Genomic DNA, 14,397 nt, shown 5'->3' on the forward strand with positions numbered 1-14,397 from the left:
AAACTTTAGAGTTTCCGCAACGTTCGCAGATTCGAAGGCGCGTTGGAGAATTGCAAACCGTAAAGGAAGATCCTCGGAGTAAAACGTTAACATACAAGTTCTATGCAAGTTTAAATAATTGAAATTACTGCTTTATTGAATTTAAATTTATTTACATACACGATATATTGGGTGTTATTTGCATAAAGCGTTTAAAAACGATACCATAAGATAGAGTTGTTCTTATATTTGCTACTGCTATTGTAAATGCTATTTACATGCAATTGCATAAAGTTAATAATTTATTTGCACTTTACACTTTAAGGTCAACTTTTGAAAAGCTTATTTAAGAGACATTAAAAATGGAAAAAATAAACAGGTCAGATCGCTTTGAACTTAAAAAATAATATAGTATGTGCATCAAGACTGAAAATTGAGAAGCTTTAAAATGTAATATAAATAGATTTCAAGCTCTATTTTTAAGCCATCGTCTTGGTATCGTCCATATGAAATGTATCGTTCTTCTCCTTGGCAAAGGTAATAATTTGGTTTAAGCTTTCGCCCAACTCCTCCATTACCTCACGTTCCGTATCCTCTATTGGTAAATTTTGCTTTTCATGCATAACAATCCGCGATATCATACACATTATAGTCGCTTCTATCACATCGTCTGTTAGATAGACATTCGAGCGGTTGTCCTGTAGATATGTTCCGTTTAGTTCTTTCATTTTATTTGATGGTAATTTCACATCAGCCAGGCTGTCCATAGAGTCCATATCAACATCGGGACGATCCTCCATATTACGACATCCTTGAAATTTTAAACAAAATTAGCTTATATATTTATATCCTTGTCGAGTACTTTAATTTTGTTATGAAATGTGTAGTACATGTTGGCTTAGCCTTATAGATTGTCACATACGTACCTACGCATTTACACATGGCAGAGCAGGGTATTTTGGCTTCATAGCATTCGCAGTAGTTTTTTAGACACCCAGACCGTTTGCAATTGCAGCCCTTGTTGTGTAATCGCATGTCACCGGAATTGGGTGCCGTAATTTTGGGTCTGTTTGCGAGAGAATAATGAGGAATATAACATTTTGCTTTTTTTTATATTTTTCTTAGTTACTTACTTGAATGCACTGGGATTCCGCTCCAAGCAGCTTCGTATGGCTCGCTCTCGCTTGACCTCATAATCCAGGTTGTTGAAGCAATCCTTACAGGTGCAATCCTGACAAAATTCACCATTGGCAAAGCAGTCACAGTAAAGTTTCAAGCATTGAGATTTGCTACAGTTGCAATGTTTTCTTCGGGATCCGCCTAGTGCATCAAGTGCTGCAGCTGCTGCTGCAGGAGCCGGTGTTGGCGGCGGCTTTAGTATATCAAATAGTGGCTTGGCCGGCACAGTTGATTTATTATCCTGCGTTGATTTAGACTTTACTATTTGCTGCTGCTGTTGTTGTTGTTGTTTTGCTTGGTTAGACAGCTGCTGTTTCTGTAGGTGTTGTTGTCGCAACTTGGCCTGCGCAACAATCTGTCTCTGCTGCTGCAGTTTCATTTGCTTGAAGCGCATCTGCTGCTGAGTAAGCGTCACAGGACGACGCAGCTTTGATTCGGCAAGCGTATAGCCACGTCGCATTGTGGTGTTGAAGACTGTGCGTGGTTTTCCCTCGCCTCCCTTGTTACAGATCATATACTTGACGCCATTGGCGTCGCTTTTTGTCACCAGATTGTAGACCTTTCGTCCTTGGTCTGCAACCTTGGCGCCCTGCACCGTAACACGTTGCATTTGTGGTGGCCGCGTTCCTGTCAACTTCTGCATATGTTTTTGGGACGCTGGCGTTGTTGTCGTTGACGTCGTAGCTGATGCCGTCGAAGTGTGGGGCATGGCAATAACATACCGTGCCTTTTTTGCGTCCGGTCCTCCAGTTTCGCCAGTGCTATCGTTTGTCAAATGCTTTATTTGCAAATTTATATCGGATAGGCGATGCTTGCGTGTGGCCTCCAAATTATTGCTGTTGTTTGGGGTCTTAGCGTGTACTGAGTTAGAAGTCGCGCCAGGTGCTCGCTGTAATTCAATTTTAAAATGTCAAAAAACTGTAGAAAATAGTTTATGCACTCCGTTGAAAAAAAAAGTATAATTTATATTTCTAGATTTTTGTGAAGGTTTATCAGCATATATATAATATATATATTTTATATATACATATTATATTATTAGAATTGGTGCAACTACTTAGTTGGGAAAGCAAATATTACAAATAGTAAAAATCAAAGTATCCGGTTGGACTCTACTCACCCTGGGCACCAAAGTTTGCATGGACGGTAGCGGCACGATGCTACCTCCCATTGTTTTCATAACTATTTTGCTGGTGTTGCTGACAGATACAGTTGAGTTGTTGTTGCTGTTGCTGCTCGTGCGTGGACGCCCGAGTGATACCTTCTGTGGACTAGTTGTCGGCTCAGTGTTATTGTTGGGTAAAACGCGCACATACTGCACACCGCTTTTTCCTGATAATTGAATGGCATGCAGACCGCTAGGCGTGGTATTGGTATTTGTATTGGTCGTTGCATTTCCGGATGGCTTCGGCGATAGCTTAATAATGTTTTTACTGGCCACAACAATTTGTTTGCCCGTAGAGCTTTGAACCAGCATTTTACCGGATGGCATTGTTGCCCCTGTTGTTACTGATGCTGTGCTGCTACTGGTGTTAACGCTGCTAGTTGCAATACTGCCGCTGCCTGTATTGTTGTTGACAGGCTTAAGTGATGAGCCTGCCGGTAGCTGCTTCAGCGGTCCCTTTATGATCACTTGCGTAGAAGGCTTGTTTATTAGCCTACTGCTACTGTTGCTTAAAACAGCCGTTGGTATTGCTGGTGCAGTACTAGCTGAAGCTCTTACAGCCAACGGTGTTGACTTGGAATTAAGAAGCACAGAGGGAGCTCCTTGATTTAGCTTAATTATTTTACCTTCGGCGGTGCGCACCACTTGTATTGGCATCTTAGAAGACCCTGCCACAGATGCAGGTTCAGCTGATGATGGACTTTTTACCAAACCCGATGTTTGTGAAGTTGTTATTGTTGTTAAGGGATTTGATAATGTTGCTGGTGTTGTTTTAGTCGCTCCTATGGCCGTTAAGCCTCTGACTGTTATTGACGAGCTCGGCGCGGTGCTCTTGATTGGGACTGTGCCACTTAGAGTAACACCTTTAGAAATAATAGATTGGCTCACCAAGCGAGATGTGGCATTCACTGGCAACTTTGCCGTGCTTCCCCCTGATACGGGCAATGACTTATGTAGATAAAGCACTTTGCCATCAGCTGTTTTAATTTGCGTCATAGTGACACCGCCTATATTTTTGGGCATCTGGGTTGTTAGCGGTGGGATTGAGCCTGATGGTGCTGCTATTGTGGTGCTCCCGATTTTAACAGCCGCGTTGCCAAAAGCATTTAAGGGCTTCGTCTGCAGCTTGTTTAGGATTTTAACGTCCATCGTTTGCGTCGTTTTTGTTGGAGCTGTTACTACCCTAACAGAACCACCTAGCATATTTTTTAAGGCTGTGCCCATAGGCGCTGTCAGGCGTTTGTTCTCCAGTATTCGCACAATTGGAGTCTTCTTTGGCCCCGGATTATTCAACAGTTCGCCTGATGAGGTTGACGCCAATTTTTTTCCAGCGTACTGGTCTTCGCTATCTTTGTCGCCATTACCACTATTACCAGCAACATCCATGTTTTGCTCTTTAGACGTTGCTGGCGACTCCAGCAAATCATATAGGGTAAGTTCAGGCAATGGCGTGGTATCCCCTAGTTCGTCTGTGGATGATAAGCAAATTAACATGATACTACTTAACTTTATAATAAACAATCAATATTCAAATGTACCCGAAAGGTCAGACAAACGGTTAGCAAACATATTTGCAGACAATCAACTTTTTTCAATTCAATTTCAAAAACTTCTATCACGAACATCAGCTGCGTAGCGGTTGGAACACCGTATTGACCAACACTGGTCGCGCTGACACCAGTGCTGCTAACTGCTATTATCGATAGTCGATTTGCGAAAAAATTAATTGGTTTGATCTTCAAAATTTCCCAAACTATTCACTCAGTAGACATAAGCTTGTGGCTAGAAATTATATAAACCTAAGCAGAGCTTACCATAATTCTAAGGGTGTTGAGCATAAATTCCGATGTTACAGTTGCATAAATAAGACAACAAACCATTGACTGAAATTACTTGCAAGTCCATATTGTTTGGTGTAGGTGGAAGTTTATAATTTTTCGTTTTATTAATTGTTGACCTATGATTTTAAATATTAAACGCATCAAAACAACTAACTCAATATGTATAAAATGTTATTAAATTAAAAATATGTTTATTTATTTACGACTGACTTTTAGAATAAGCTTCTGATGAATACAAGGTTATTACTTTTTGGCAGCGACCTTTTTCTCACGCGCCTTTTTACCCTCCGTTAGCTCAGAACGCTGAGTTTCTGTCAGTGCAGGCATTACATTGGTTACAACGCCTGTGCCTAAGGTTAGATTGCCATCACGAAGCGTAAAACGCTGACCTTGTTCCAATACCATGGGACGTATCAGACGCAATATTAGTTTTGTATCCTCGCCAGGCATAACCATCTCCTTGTCCGGTATTTGCACCTGAACAGCACAATCCCAAGTGCGAGAAAACATCTGTAGCTGAATGAACGACATAAAGGGCTTGGTGCGACCACCCTCCTCCTTGGACAGTATATAAACTTGCGCTTCCAACTGATCTAGTGCTTTGACGCTGCCGGGCTTGCACATGACCATTCCACGTTTGATATCATCACGCTTTACGCCACGCACTAAAGCACCCAGCTGATCGCCAGCTTGCGCCTCCTCAAGAATCTGATGAAACATCTCTACGCCAGTGACCGTGGACTTTAGCACCTTGTTGTAACCCACAAATTCGCATTCCATTCCCTTCTTGACCACACCGCGCTCTAGACGTCCCGTAACAACAGTACCGCGACCAGGAATAGAATACACGTTTTCCACAGGCAACAGGAATGGTTTGTCCAACTCGCGCACTGGTGTCGGAATAAAACTATCTACTTCTGCAAGCAATTTAAGTATGGCCTCGGAACCGATTTCGGGATTCTTGTCCTCCAGAGCGCACAATGCTGAACCCTTTACTACAGGAATTTTATCGCCATCGTAGCCCATTTCAGTCAGCAGTTCACGTATTTCCATTTCGACAAGATCTACCATTTCCTGGTCGGCGGCATCGACTTTGTTAATAAACACCACAATATGATCAATGCCAATTTGTTTGGCAAGCAACATATGCTCCCGGGTCTGAGGCATAGCACCATCTGTAGCTGCCACTACCAAAATAGCGCCATCCATTTGTGCGGTGCCTGTTATCATGTTTTTAATGTAATCAGCGTGACCGGGACAATCTGTGTGACCGTAGTGACGGCTCTCCGTCTGGTACTCAACGTGCGCCACATTGATGGTAATTCCACGGGCTTTCTCTTCTGGTGCATTGTCAATCTCATTGTATTTCTTGCTCTCCGCCAGTTTCTTATCAGCTAGTACTTTCGTTATAGCCGCCGTCAGTGTAGTCTTGCCATGATCCACATGGCCGATGGTGCCAACATTACAATGGGGCTTAGTGCGCTCAAACACCTTTTTTTCATTTGCGTACTCGCGCACATATTGTTGCAGATTGCCCGTAGTAGTAGGGGGACAATTGCCAGCCTGGAAACTCTTGGTAAATGCTGTACTAGTGGCAAGACGTGGGCGTGCCACACTGCGTAGCAATCTCGCCGTGGACAAGGCACGCCGGCTGCAGCGTAATGTAACTCCGGTCCGGCAGACGGCAAACGCAAATGCTTGCGACATTATTTTCGTTATACTTTGGGATTGCCTATTATATTTTAATTTCAAATTACTTTATTGGCGGATCATGTAACTCATAACTATTAAATTACTTACAACGAATATGAACGGCTATGTAGCTTTTTCAATTTTAATAACTGGGAAGAATTGAAGAAAATTGCGTAAACCTTAAAATGTGCTGCTCAGCGGCGCTGCCAGATCGGGTCATTTAAGTGTTGCCACTCAAAAACGTAACAGCAGTAAGGTTGTGCGGGGTGGCAAGTTTGTTTAAATTATTTCAGTAATTTATGAGTGCCTAAATTTTTATACAAAATTTAATGACATGTCTACGCGCACTCTAAGCCAACGTTTCCCGTCGTAATATAAAATGAAACAAATCGGAAGCGTAAATATTAATTGTTTGCAATGGTCGAATTGCAAGCAAATCTCCCCACAGACTGTACCTGTATCGGCAGAAACACACACTAGCACATGCCTCAGAGTTGCCAGATTACAGATGGGGTATTTTGGGATGTTTCACTTTGTTAAAAAGCACTATTCACTGTATTTAAACAAATTGTTTGCTATTGCGACCCAATATGTAACTTATATTATTCAACATTGGTGGCCAAATATGTTGAAACTAATGGAAACCTACGACTGCGTATATGGCGTGCGGCCGCAGCATTTCTTTAGCTCAACAATTTGCGCGCCAGCATACGTATGTATATAGGCCGTCTGTCCAACTGACATACACGCGCTGTAGCGTACCGACCGTAGGAGGTTGGAAATTCAATTTAAAATATGACAAATTCTTTTAAGGGGACTCAGCCACTTACCCACTCCGGCGCTTGCAGTGGTATCCATTACTCTTTTGCTGTTCCTTTGTAAAGTATCAGTTGGTTTTTGTGTTTTGATTGTGTGTGCGCGCACAACTCAAAACAAAAAAAGGAAAATCTTATGGCTGCTTTTTTGTCTGCACGAACAGCAGTTATGGCAGTAAGTTTTATACCGTTGAACTGCGAGCACTGCGCATTTACAAAAATTAATCAAATTCACTTTGTCTACAGCTTCACTTAATATCCACAAGTTCTGTTGGCACTTTTAATACCTTCCGAAAAAGTATTCAAAATTCAATTTAAATGACAAAATTTACAACTGCATGTTGGCGATGAGGTTACAGTTGTTTATCTGTAGCCCATACACACGGTTGTACAGCGACACAACATAACATTTTGATCCACTGTTAGTTAACAGCGATAGAATAATATTCAGGAAAAATATTAATTGCTACTAAATAACTTGCTTATGCATTTTTTTTTTTGTTTATTTTAATAATTATAATTTGTTTTAGCTATATATGTTTGGGAAAATGCGAATAATCGTGAATAGCTCCATTGTTATGTGACCACATATCCCTAACAACACCATTTGAGTACAACAGTGTATTTTATGAACTAAAAGTTCGATTACCACATATAAAATTGAACTGAATGTCTGTCACCTCGTTTATTTAAACAGATTGAATGAGGCTGAAAAACACAACTGAACAAATGGTCGATTTGAAGACAATATAAATACAATTATTGTATTTGTTCCAATAATCAATGTAATGGATTCAGTTGCTCGCCAAAGAACCGATTACTTGTCGATAGGCTTACAGATGTTAAACTCCACAGTTATTTATGTATGTGATCGGCTAAAAATCAAAATTCGTTTTAAGTCTGAATGCTCAATGTACACTACCATAACGATGTTAAGACATGCTTTATTATACATTTCCACCTGCAACATTTACCACTCTCATCATTTTTTCAAATCTCAAAGGGCTCAATGTGGATTACGTCAGCTTTGAATTAGCATGAACCGTCGATATATATTAAAAAGGTGGTTGCAAAATGATCCCTCCATAATTCAGAGTACACTTAGAGTTTACTGATTAAGTTTATTTTCAAGATTTGTTTTGTGTTCGGGTCTAGCTTTTTATTCACCAACAACTTTAGTTACATATGTGTATGTGTTTCGTGTATTTATTTTGTTGTAAGAGTACATCGAACCAGTTTGTTAAACTTAACTCCTTTTGAATTACGTTATCTGATTACAATTAAATACATAGATAAACTTTTGTCAACTGACTATTACGGATTGTATAATATAGTTTTGATTTTCTTGTATGATAACATAATATATGTAGTTAGCTGTGTATTTTATTTCTACATTCCAATACTTTTACAAATGCTTTTCAAAAAACTTAACGCAACACTTGACATATATATATTCACATGATTACACATGGTATTTATTGTTGTTTTATTTCTTATTATATAGATAAAGCAGGTTTTTAAATTCTTAGTGTACTTTATAAATATAGCATTATAATTTTATATGTGTAGTAAGTATAGTATTGCTTTTTTTTTTTTTTTTTTTGACTAGTATGCTCGCACTAAGCTATACAAATTTGGAATGTTTTTAGCGGTATTTTAGTATTTTAGTATTTTAGATAGATAGAGTATATGTATATGCGTTTAGTGTTTTATTAAATTTTGACATCAATTTGTGTAGTAGTAATAAATACATTGAGCTTAGTATGCCTTAGAACTGTGCACAAAACTTTTGATATTATATTATAGATTGTTTGACCCCATACCAGCTTTTTTTTGTGTAATGCAATATCTATAATATTATTGAACGATAACTGATTTATATTTATATAGTATAGTGTATATGTTCATGGTTATACTATATTGTCTAATTCACAAGTATATTTAGATTCATGTTGATAAGCAGGCTTTAAGCAACAAATAAAAGTGAACAAAACCTTTTCATCATAAAGTTAAAGTATTTTTTGTTTAAGGAGAACATCTGTTTTTACCCTGCACAATGCTTTTGTACTACATTATTTAATAAGTGTATTGGGGAATTCGTAATGATTTTTTATAGTGCATGATTGCATTTTGCAATTCTTTACAAGCCTTTCAAGATACAACACATAATCTAAGCGTACATTAATATTTATGTAAATTAAGATAGGTAGCTGTATTCAATATATTTTCTTCATTATTATTATTGGTTTATGATTATCATATTAGAGCAATGAAATAACGATGATAATCAGCAAGTATTTCAGCTTTGCTTATGTACATCTGTTCATATAACCTCATTGTATACGATTAACTAATGAATGCTTCCTTTCAAAATCTTTTCCACTGCTGCTCAGTTATTATTAGAACTGCAGGCTACGAGACTTAAGTGTTCTATGCGCGTAAAAATTGTATTACTCTGCCCAATGTATGGCAATCTGCATGATGCAAAAATTTGGATTTTACGTAGCCGTTCGGGGCTTACAACGCTTGGAGAAACTTGCAGCCATTCAAGTAACTCGCGGAAGTATCCGAGGGACCCAATTGATCTGTTTTACTAATGAAAAAGTGATGTTACTATTTGTACGCGCATATGTTTTAAGAATAATACTTTCAAATGTAAAGAATACCTAATATTGTAAGACTTAGGTGTAGTTCCCTCATTGCGTCAGATATATTGTAAGTGTAGCTACATAGTTATTAATATAAATATATGTATGTTATTTATGTTTATTTAAAGACAGTTACATAAACATTTTGAAAATCAATTATATATACTTTGAATACATTTAATATGATTTATTTTGTTTTAAATTGATTTGCTTAAGGAAGGCTGGTTTTGGACAACCGAATTGCTGCACAAATGCTTCGTCCTATTGCTGATAGAGTTTTAATGTGCGCCCCAAAGGCCGAACTTTGAAGTAGATGATGATATCAAATCCAAAATGATTGGTTCTCCGTGTAAACAAAGTCGTCGTTGACAAAATTTTCTTTTTTGGCATGAACAATATTTTTGAAAAAAAAAAATCTAGATGATTGCGCAATATTTTGCAAAACTTTGGCCAAAGTCCTTAAAAAGCACAAAATTTATTGCATAAAATGAATCGCGGTCATTGTAAGTATATTTGACAATTGATATTTTTGAAATGAGCCAATTTTCAAGGCCTTCTTATCGACAGATGCTACCAGTAGCATTTATACACGCCGCCAGTCTACGGATGTCTTCTACAACGATCCGTTCAAAATTCAATCGTACAACTTTCGTTACGCTGAACGACCCGTCTATCAGGTTCAGCATTATCAACGACCCCAGCCGCCGCAGCCGAAGCCTCCAACCTTCGAGACCTATTACCAGAATCCAAGGTTCATCACCAGGTATCAAGAAGCCAAGGCTGCTGCTCCGGCGACGAGTACCTTTGCTGAGCACAGACGTCGCAGGTATTTGCATGATTTCAAGTGCATATCCTCGTTGCCAACCAAAGCTAATAGCGTCCACGTGGTGTCCACTGAGCCGCGAAAGCCGGATATAGTATCGGTGCCTCGTCGCCAGCTCTTTAGCAGTCCGCCCGATGCGGTCTCTCACTTCCCACTGTTGCGCACCTGCTGCAATCGAGATGAGTATCAGACGATGCGGCGTGGCCAGAGCTTTACCACAATCAGGCAAAGCACCGCTAACTCAAACGTAGCTCGCAGAGCTGGCAAAAGTGCCTCCGTTAGCTCTTTAAGGGAGCCGGAAAAAAATTACTCTACGTGCACTTTTAAGGTGGAGCCGAGGCGCAGCGCCAGCAATTGCAGCGGTTGTGCGATCAACATTAACATAAATGGACTCGACTCTGAGGCAGAGCTGGACAAGAGTTTGCGAATTAAGATTGAAACGGATTCCTGCCTTCACAACAATACGGACAATTATAAGGTACATAAATCTACGGCGCGCATTGGCAGCTCCGAAAGTTTTGTCATTGACAAGCGTCTGTCCAAGTTTAGCTTACCCGAAGCCCAGGTCCAGACTAATTCGAGGCGCATGGGTAGCTGTGAACAAGATCTTTTGATAGCCAAACGGCTGCAGGTGCAACTGGAGCGAAAGCGTATGGAACAGGTGTGTCAGCAAGAGCTGCAAAAAGAACAAGAGCGTATGCGGCTGCGTGATCAGGAACGCGAGCGCATGAGGCAGCTGGAAAGACAGCGCGATCACGACAGGCTGATGGAGATAGAGGCGGAGCGGGAAAGGCAGAGGCTTCGTGGGCTAGAGCGGGAGGCTCAGCGCAAAAGAGAGTACGAACGTATACGTTGCTACCAGGAGCAGTTGCGGCAGGATAGACAACTGCGTCTGCCAATGCGTGCCACGTCTCTGCCCACGTCAGTTGCATCACCTGTAATTATGACATCACATCTCTACAGGCCAGCTTCGACTGATCGTCTGCCAGGCATGGTGCCCTGCTATGTCCATCAGTCCGCAGCTAGTTCCAGCACGCCGACGGCACGAGCCGAGCGGTTGCAAAATTGCACTCGGAATCTGACAACGTTGCGTTGCCTTAAGCGGCAAACAAGTCCACTGCCGGAGCGGCCGCAGTATGAGGCACCGCCAGCTAGAACACTGGAACGCCGCAGCTCGGGAAGCTCGAATTTCAATGCCTGTGTGCTCGGGAGTGGCAGCAACGTCAGTATACGACGTCTGTCCGCTACTCGCCTGAATGAGCGTAAATTACTTAATCTTCACGTGAACGGCATGCCCGTCAGCTCCAGTCAGCCCATACACACGCGCATCAACAACATGCCCATACGCATTACCACATCGCAACCCGTAGGTGAGGATACGGAGTTCTCGCTGAATAAGGTGCGGGTGCGCAATGCCTCGCCCGCCGCATGTCCAGTTCACGAGAGGAGGCGCAGCTGCGGCAGCCATGGTTCCCGCAATGAGGAGTCGGTTGCCATGCCCTATAATGTCAACATCAATGTCTATGCGGATAACTTGCGCACGATGCGTTTATAAATTGGAAAACCAAATATTTGCGGCTGATATAACGTCAGGATAACTGTCATGCATGGCTATATATAGCTACATTTTTCAGTTATTTGTACGCTGTACCAGCCACAAATATTTTTATACATTTTTTGGATTCGTGCTCAATATTGCGTCTGCCGTCTTATGTCAATTTCAAACATTTCGCGTCCTATTCGCTAGTATTATTTTAATATAACATACATTTACTTTAAATACAAATTCGTTCTAGTCAACTAGTTTTTGGAATTCACAGTAAATCAATGCAATTCCGGACGCTGACACTTGTCACATTGTACACGCAAATACCTTCCTTTCTGGGAGTAAAATGTACATATATATATATATATATATATATATGTATATATATATGTGATACGCTTGTTTTGGGGACAGACAAAAGGTGGGACTTTCGCTATGTTTTTCTATTAATAAGCCCCCAAATAATCATCTCTCTGAGAATGGGGCATTTTGGAGCTTTCTGTTAAAAAATATGTGCCTTTGGTCATAGAGAGATTTATTTGGGGACACGATATGTAAAGATTATTTCTGGGACCGAGTCTTCAAAACTGACTTTAAATACTTTGCCAAAATATTATATATAATCATAATCCATTAGAAAGCTTATTTTGGGGACAAAAATTTAGAGTTGCCACCTGGTCCAAAGTCTTATTGGCTAAAGCTATTTTTAGGGACAGGGAACGGTGGAATGAATTGGATGAGTAACGATTATTTCGGGAACACTATATGAGACGTCCTTATTGGGGACAATGTCCCTCAAATAACTCTAGCGCATATTACCGAATATACAAACATTTTAATATGGAATTAGAACACGGAAACTTTTACTTACTCCCATTTGAGTAAGTATTTGAGATTTTTATTTTTTGTTTACCGCCAACCCATTAAAAATGTATGAAAGTGGTATAACGAAGTTTTGCTTATTTAGCAGTGTAAAATAAATTTAATCTATATCTATTATTAACGAAATAGTGTCGATTTAGACACGCCCGTCACTCCATTTGTCTGTCGGATCAATATTAAACGAAATTATTGATCATCATAAACTTGTATGAAAAGTAAACATGCATATTTTATATATTTTGTTATAAGATTATTTTATTTTATTTTTATTGTTTTAAAACATTACAAAGATTTTTTCCTCCCCTCCGCTTTTCTCTGGTTGTCCAGAAAAGTCTTTAGTTGAGCTGAAGTGCGGCCGCGAAAACATGGATTCTCATTTATTATTTGGGAACATTTTTTAAGCGATGGCAACTTTTCCAATGTTTCTAAATTCCCAAATATGTTTTCCAGTTGCTTGCGTTCGCCTGGGCCCCATCGTACACGGCGCGTTTTTCCAAACGGTGACGCTGCAATAAAAAAGTTTATTTATATAAGTAAATGAATAAGTTTTGATTTGTCATGCCGTTAGTAATTGATCTGTTAGAGATTGAGCTCCATAAAAGTGAAGGACATGAGCTTTAACCGTGGGACTCTTTGTATTGTTATATTAAGTATTATACTGAAATTGATTACTTGTTGGCTATTCCGTAATACTTACTGCTTCGACGTTTTACCATTCTTTTGGGAGGCGAATAATTTGCGTCATCTGACGTACATACAAACTCCGGCGGCTCTTCATCATTTGATTCATTTGAGCTTTCTGAATTATTAATTTCAGCTGTAAGAAAAAGTACGTTAAAGCATATATAATTTTTTTAAATATTTTGTTTGTTTGCTTGAGGTCCGGGTTTGTTTAAATAAACAGTTGAAAAAAATTTAACTTAATATATTGCTTGCAATAAAATTAGCAAAATATTAAATTAAATAGTTTTGAACTTCGGACTAGCCATACCAACAAAATATTTTAATTATTTTAAACCATCACTAATTTCTTAAATAGTGAAAGTATCTTCGATTGTATCGAAGTTTCGATTCTTGCAAAAATTCTTTTGAAGTATTCTTCTATAGCATTGCAGCTAGGACTAAATAAATTAACTCACTGTCGGGATTAGCTTCTACAATTTCAGCATTTTCCTCTTCCATGTTCATTGCTGACATAAGTAATTGCGAAACTTGGGTCATCTCTGCTACAGAGGCAGGAACACGATAGTAATTTTTATGGATGTCTTTATGGTGACCCATAAAGCTCGCCAAATAATCAATTTGAATGTCCTTAACATTAGATAAAGAGGTATGTGTGGCCAATTGCTTTCGCAGGTTTGTGCCTCTAAGGGATTCAGGGCAACGTGCACCACATTCATTTGCGAATTTTTCTAGTATTGGACACGCACGAATATATTCTTTTCTTAGTGGCCGCGGGTTTGGCACACTAAAGATATATGTAGTTGGTTTATTTATTGTGCGTTTTCCATATTCCAGAATATTGTCTATGCAATAACGATCCCATGGTGTAAAAAGAACTGGAACTGTACGGTTTTTTTTGCCACGAATAATCACCCTGGTGAAATTTTGAGAAATGTTTCTCATTTTGGCAGACATGTCTTTATACAGATTAGAATTAGCTCTATCGTCGATGTCCCCAATAGAATGAGCAGTTCTGTAACTCTCAAGAGTAAGCCTTTCCAGTTCGCCAACTCTGCGCCGATTGAAAATAAGCAAACTGATCAAAGTGCTCTGCTTTAACGAGGTTAATGACAAAACGTTGAATTTGCTGTTTAGCTCATTCAA

At 39.5% G+C, this 14,397-nt stretch overlaps 4 protein-coding genes across 6 annotated transcripts; 1 reads left to right on the forward strand and 3 right to left on the reverse strand.

Annotated features, from left to right (window-relative positions):
* Positions 1–128: 128 nt before the first annotated feature.
* LOC115760437 (protein lin-54 homolog) lies at positions 129–6,760 on the reverse strand. Of its 2 annotated transcripts, none has more exons than XM_030701753.1 (5): positions 6,687–6,760; positions 2,279–3,792; positions 1,113–2,047; positions 906–1,045; positions 129–790 (listed from the first exon to the last, which is right to left on the reverse strand). In XM_030701753.1, exons 1-5 carry the CDS (start codon positions 6,712–6,714, stop codon positions 459–461), a joined length of 2,949 nt encoding a protein of 982 aa, XP_030557613.1. In that variant the 5' UTR covers positions 6,715–6,760; the 3' UTR covers positions 129–458. The 2 variants fall into 2 exon arrangements, with proteins under 2 accessions (XP_030557613.1, XP_030557612.1); XM_030701752.1 differs by lacking the exon at positions 6,687–6,760 and adding an exon at positions 3,862–3,943.
* Positions 4,306–6,195, reverse strand: LOC115760438 (elongation factor Tu, mitochondrial-like). Its single transcript, XM_030701754.1, has 2 exons — positions 5,965–6,195; positions 4,306–5,896 (listed from the first exon to the last, which is right to left on the reverse strand). The coding sequence occupies exon 2, from the start codon at positions 5,869–5,871 to the stop codon at positions 4,408–4,410; it is 1,464 nt and encodes a 487-aa protein (XP_030557614.1). The 5' UTR covers positions 5,872–5,896; positions 5,965–6,195; the 3' UTR covers positions 4,306–4,407.
* Positions 6,761–9,515: 2,755 nt separating the features above from the next.
* Positions 9,516–11,946, forward strand: LOC115760451 (putative uncharacterized protein DDB_G0271982). Of its 2 annotated transcripts, none has more exons than XM_030701764.1 (2): positions 9,516–9,822; positions 9,887–11,944. In XM_030701764.1, the coding sequence occupies exons 1-2, from the start codon at positions 9,807–9,809 to the stop codon at positions 11,695–11,697; spliced, it is 1,827 nt and encodes a 608-aa protein (XP_030557624.1). In that variant the 5' UTR covers positions 9,516–9,806; the 3' UTR covers positions 11,698–11,944. The 2 variants fall into 2 exon arrangements, with proteins under 2 accessions (XP_030557624.1, XP_030557625.1); XM_030701765.1 differs by lacking the exon at positions 9,516–9,822 and having other exon boundaries at positions 10,436–10,620; positions 10,692–11,946.
* Positions 11,947–12,130: 184 nt separating this feature from the next.
* Positions 12,131–14,388, reverse strand: LOC115760441. The gene is made up of 3 exons (XM_030701758.1): positions 13,710–14,388; positions 13,268–13,387; positions 12,131–13,076 (listed from the first exon to the last, which is right to left on the reverse strand). Exons 1-3 carry the CDS (start codon positions 14,206–14,208, stop codon positions 12,853–12,855), a joined length of 843 nt encoding a protein of 280 aa, XP_030557618.1. The 5' UTR covers positions 14,209–14,388; the 3' UTR covers positions 12,131–12,852.
* Between the last annotated feature and the right edge of the window lie 9 nt (positions 14,389–14,397).

Source organism: Drosophila novamexicana, unplaced genomic scaffold (genome assembly GCF_003285875.2).
Source record: "Drosophila novamexicana strain 15010-1031.04,08,12 unplaced genomic scaffold, DnovRS2.1 tig00000458-arrow-arrow-pilon, whole genome shotgun sequence".
Classification (NCBI taxonomy): Eukaryota; Metazoa; Arthropoda; class Insecta; order Diptera; family Drosophilidae; genus Drosophila; species Drosophila novamexicana.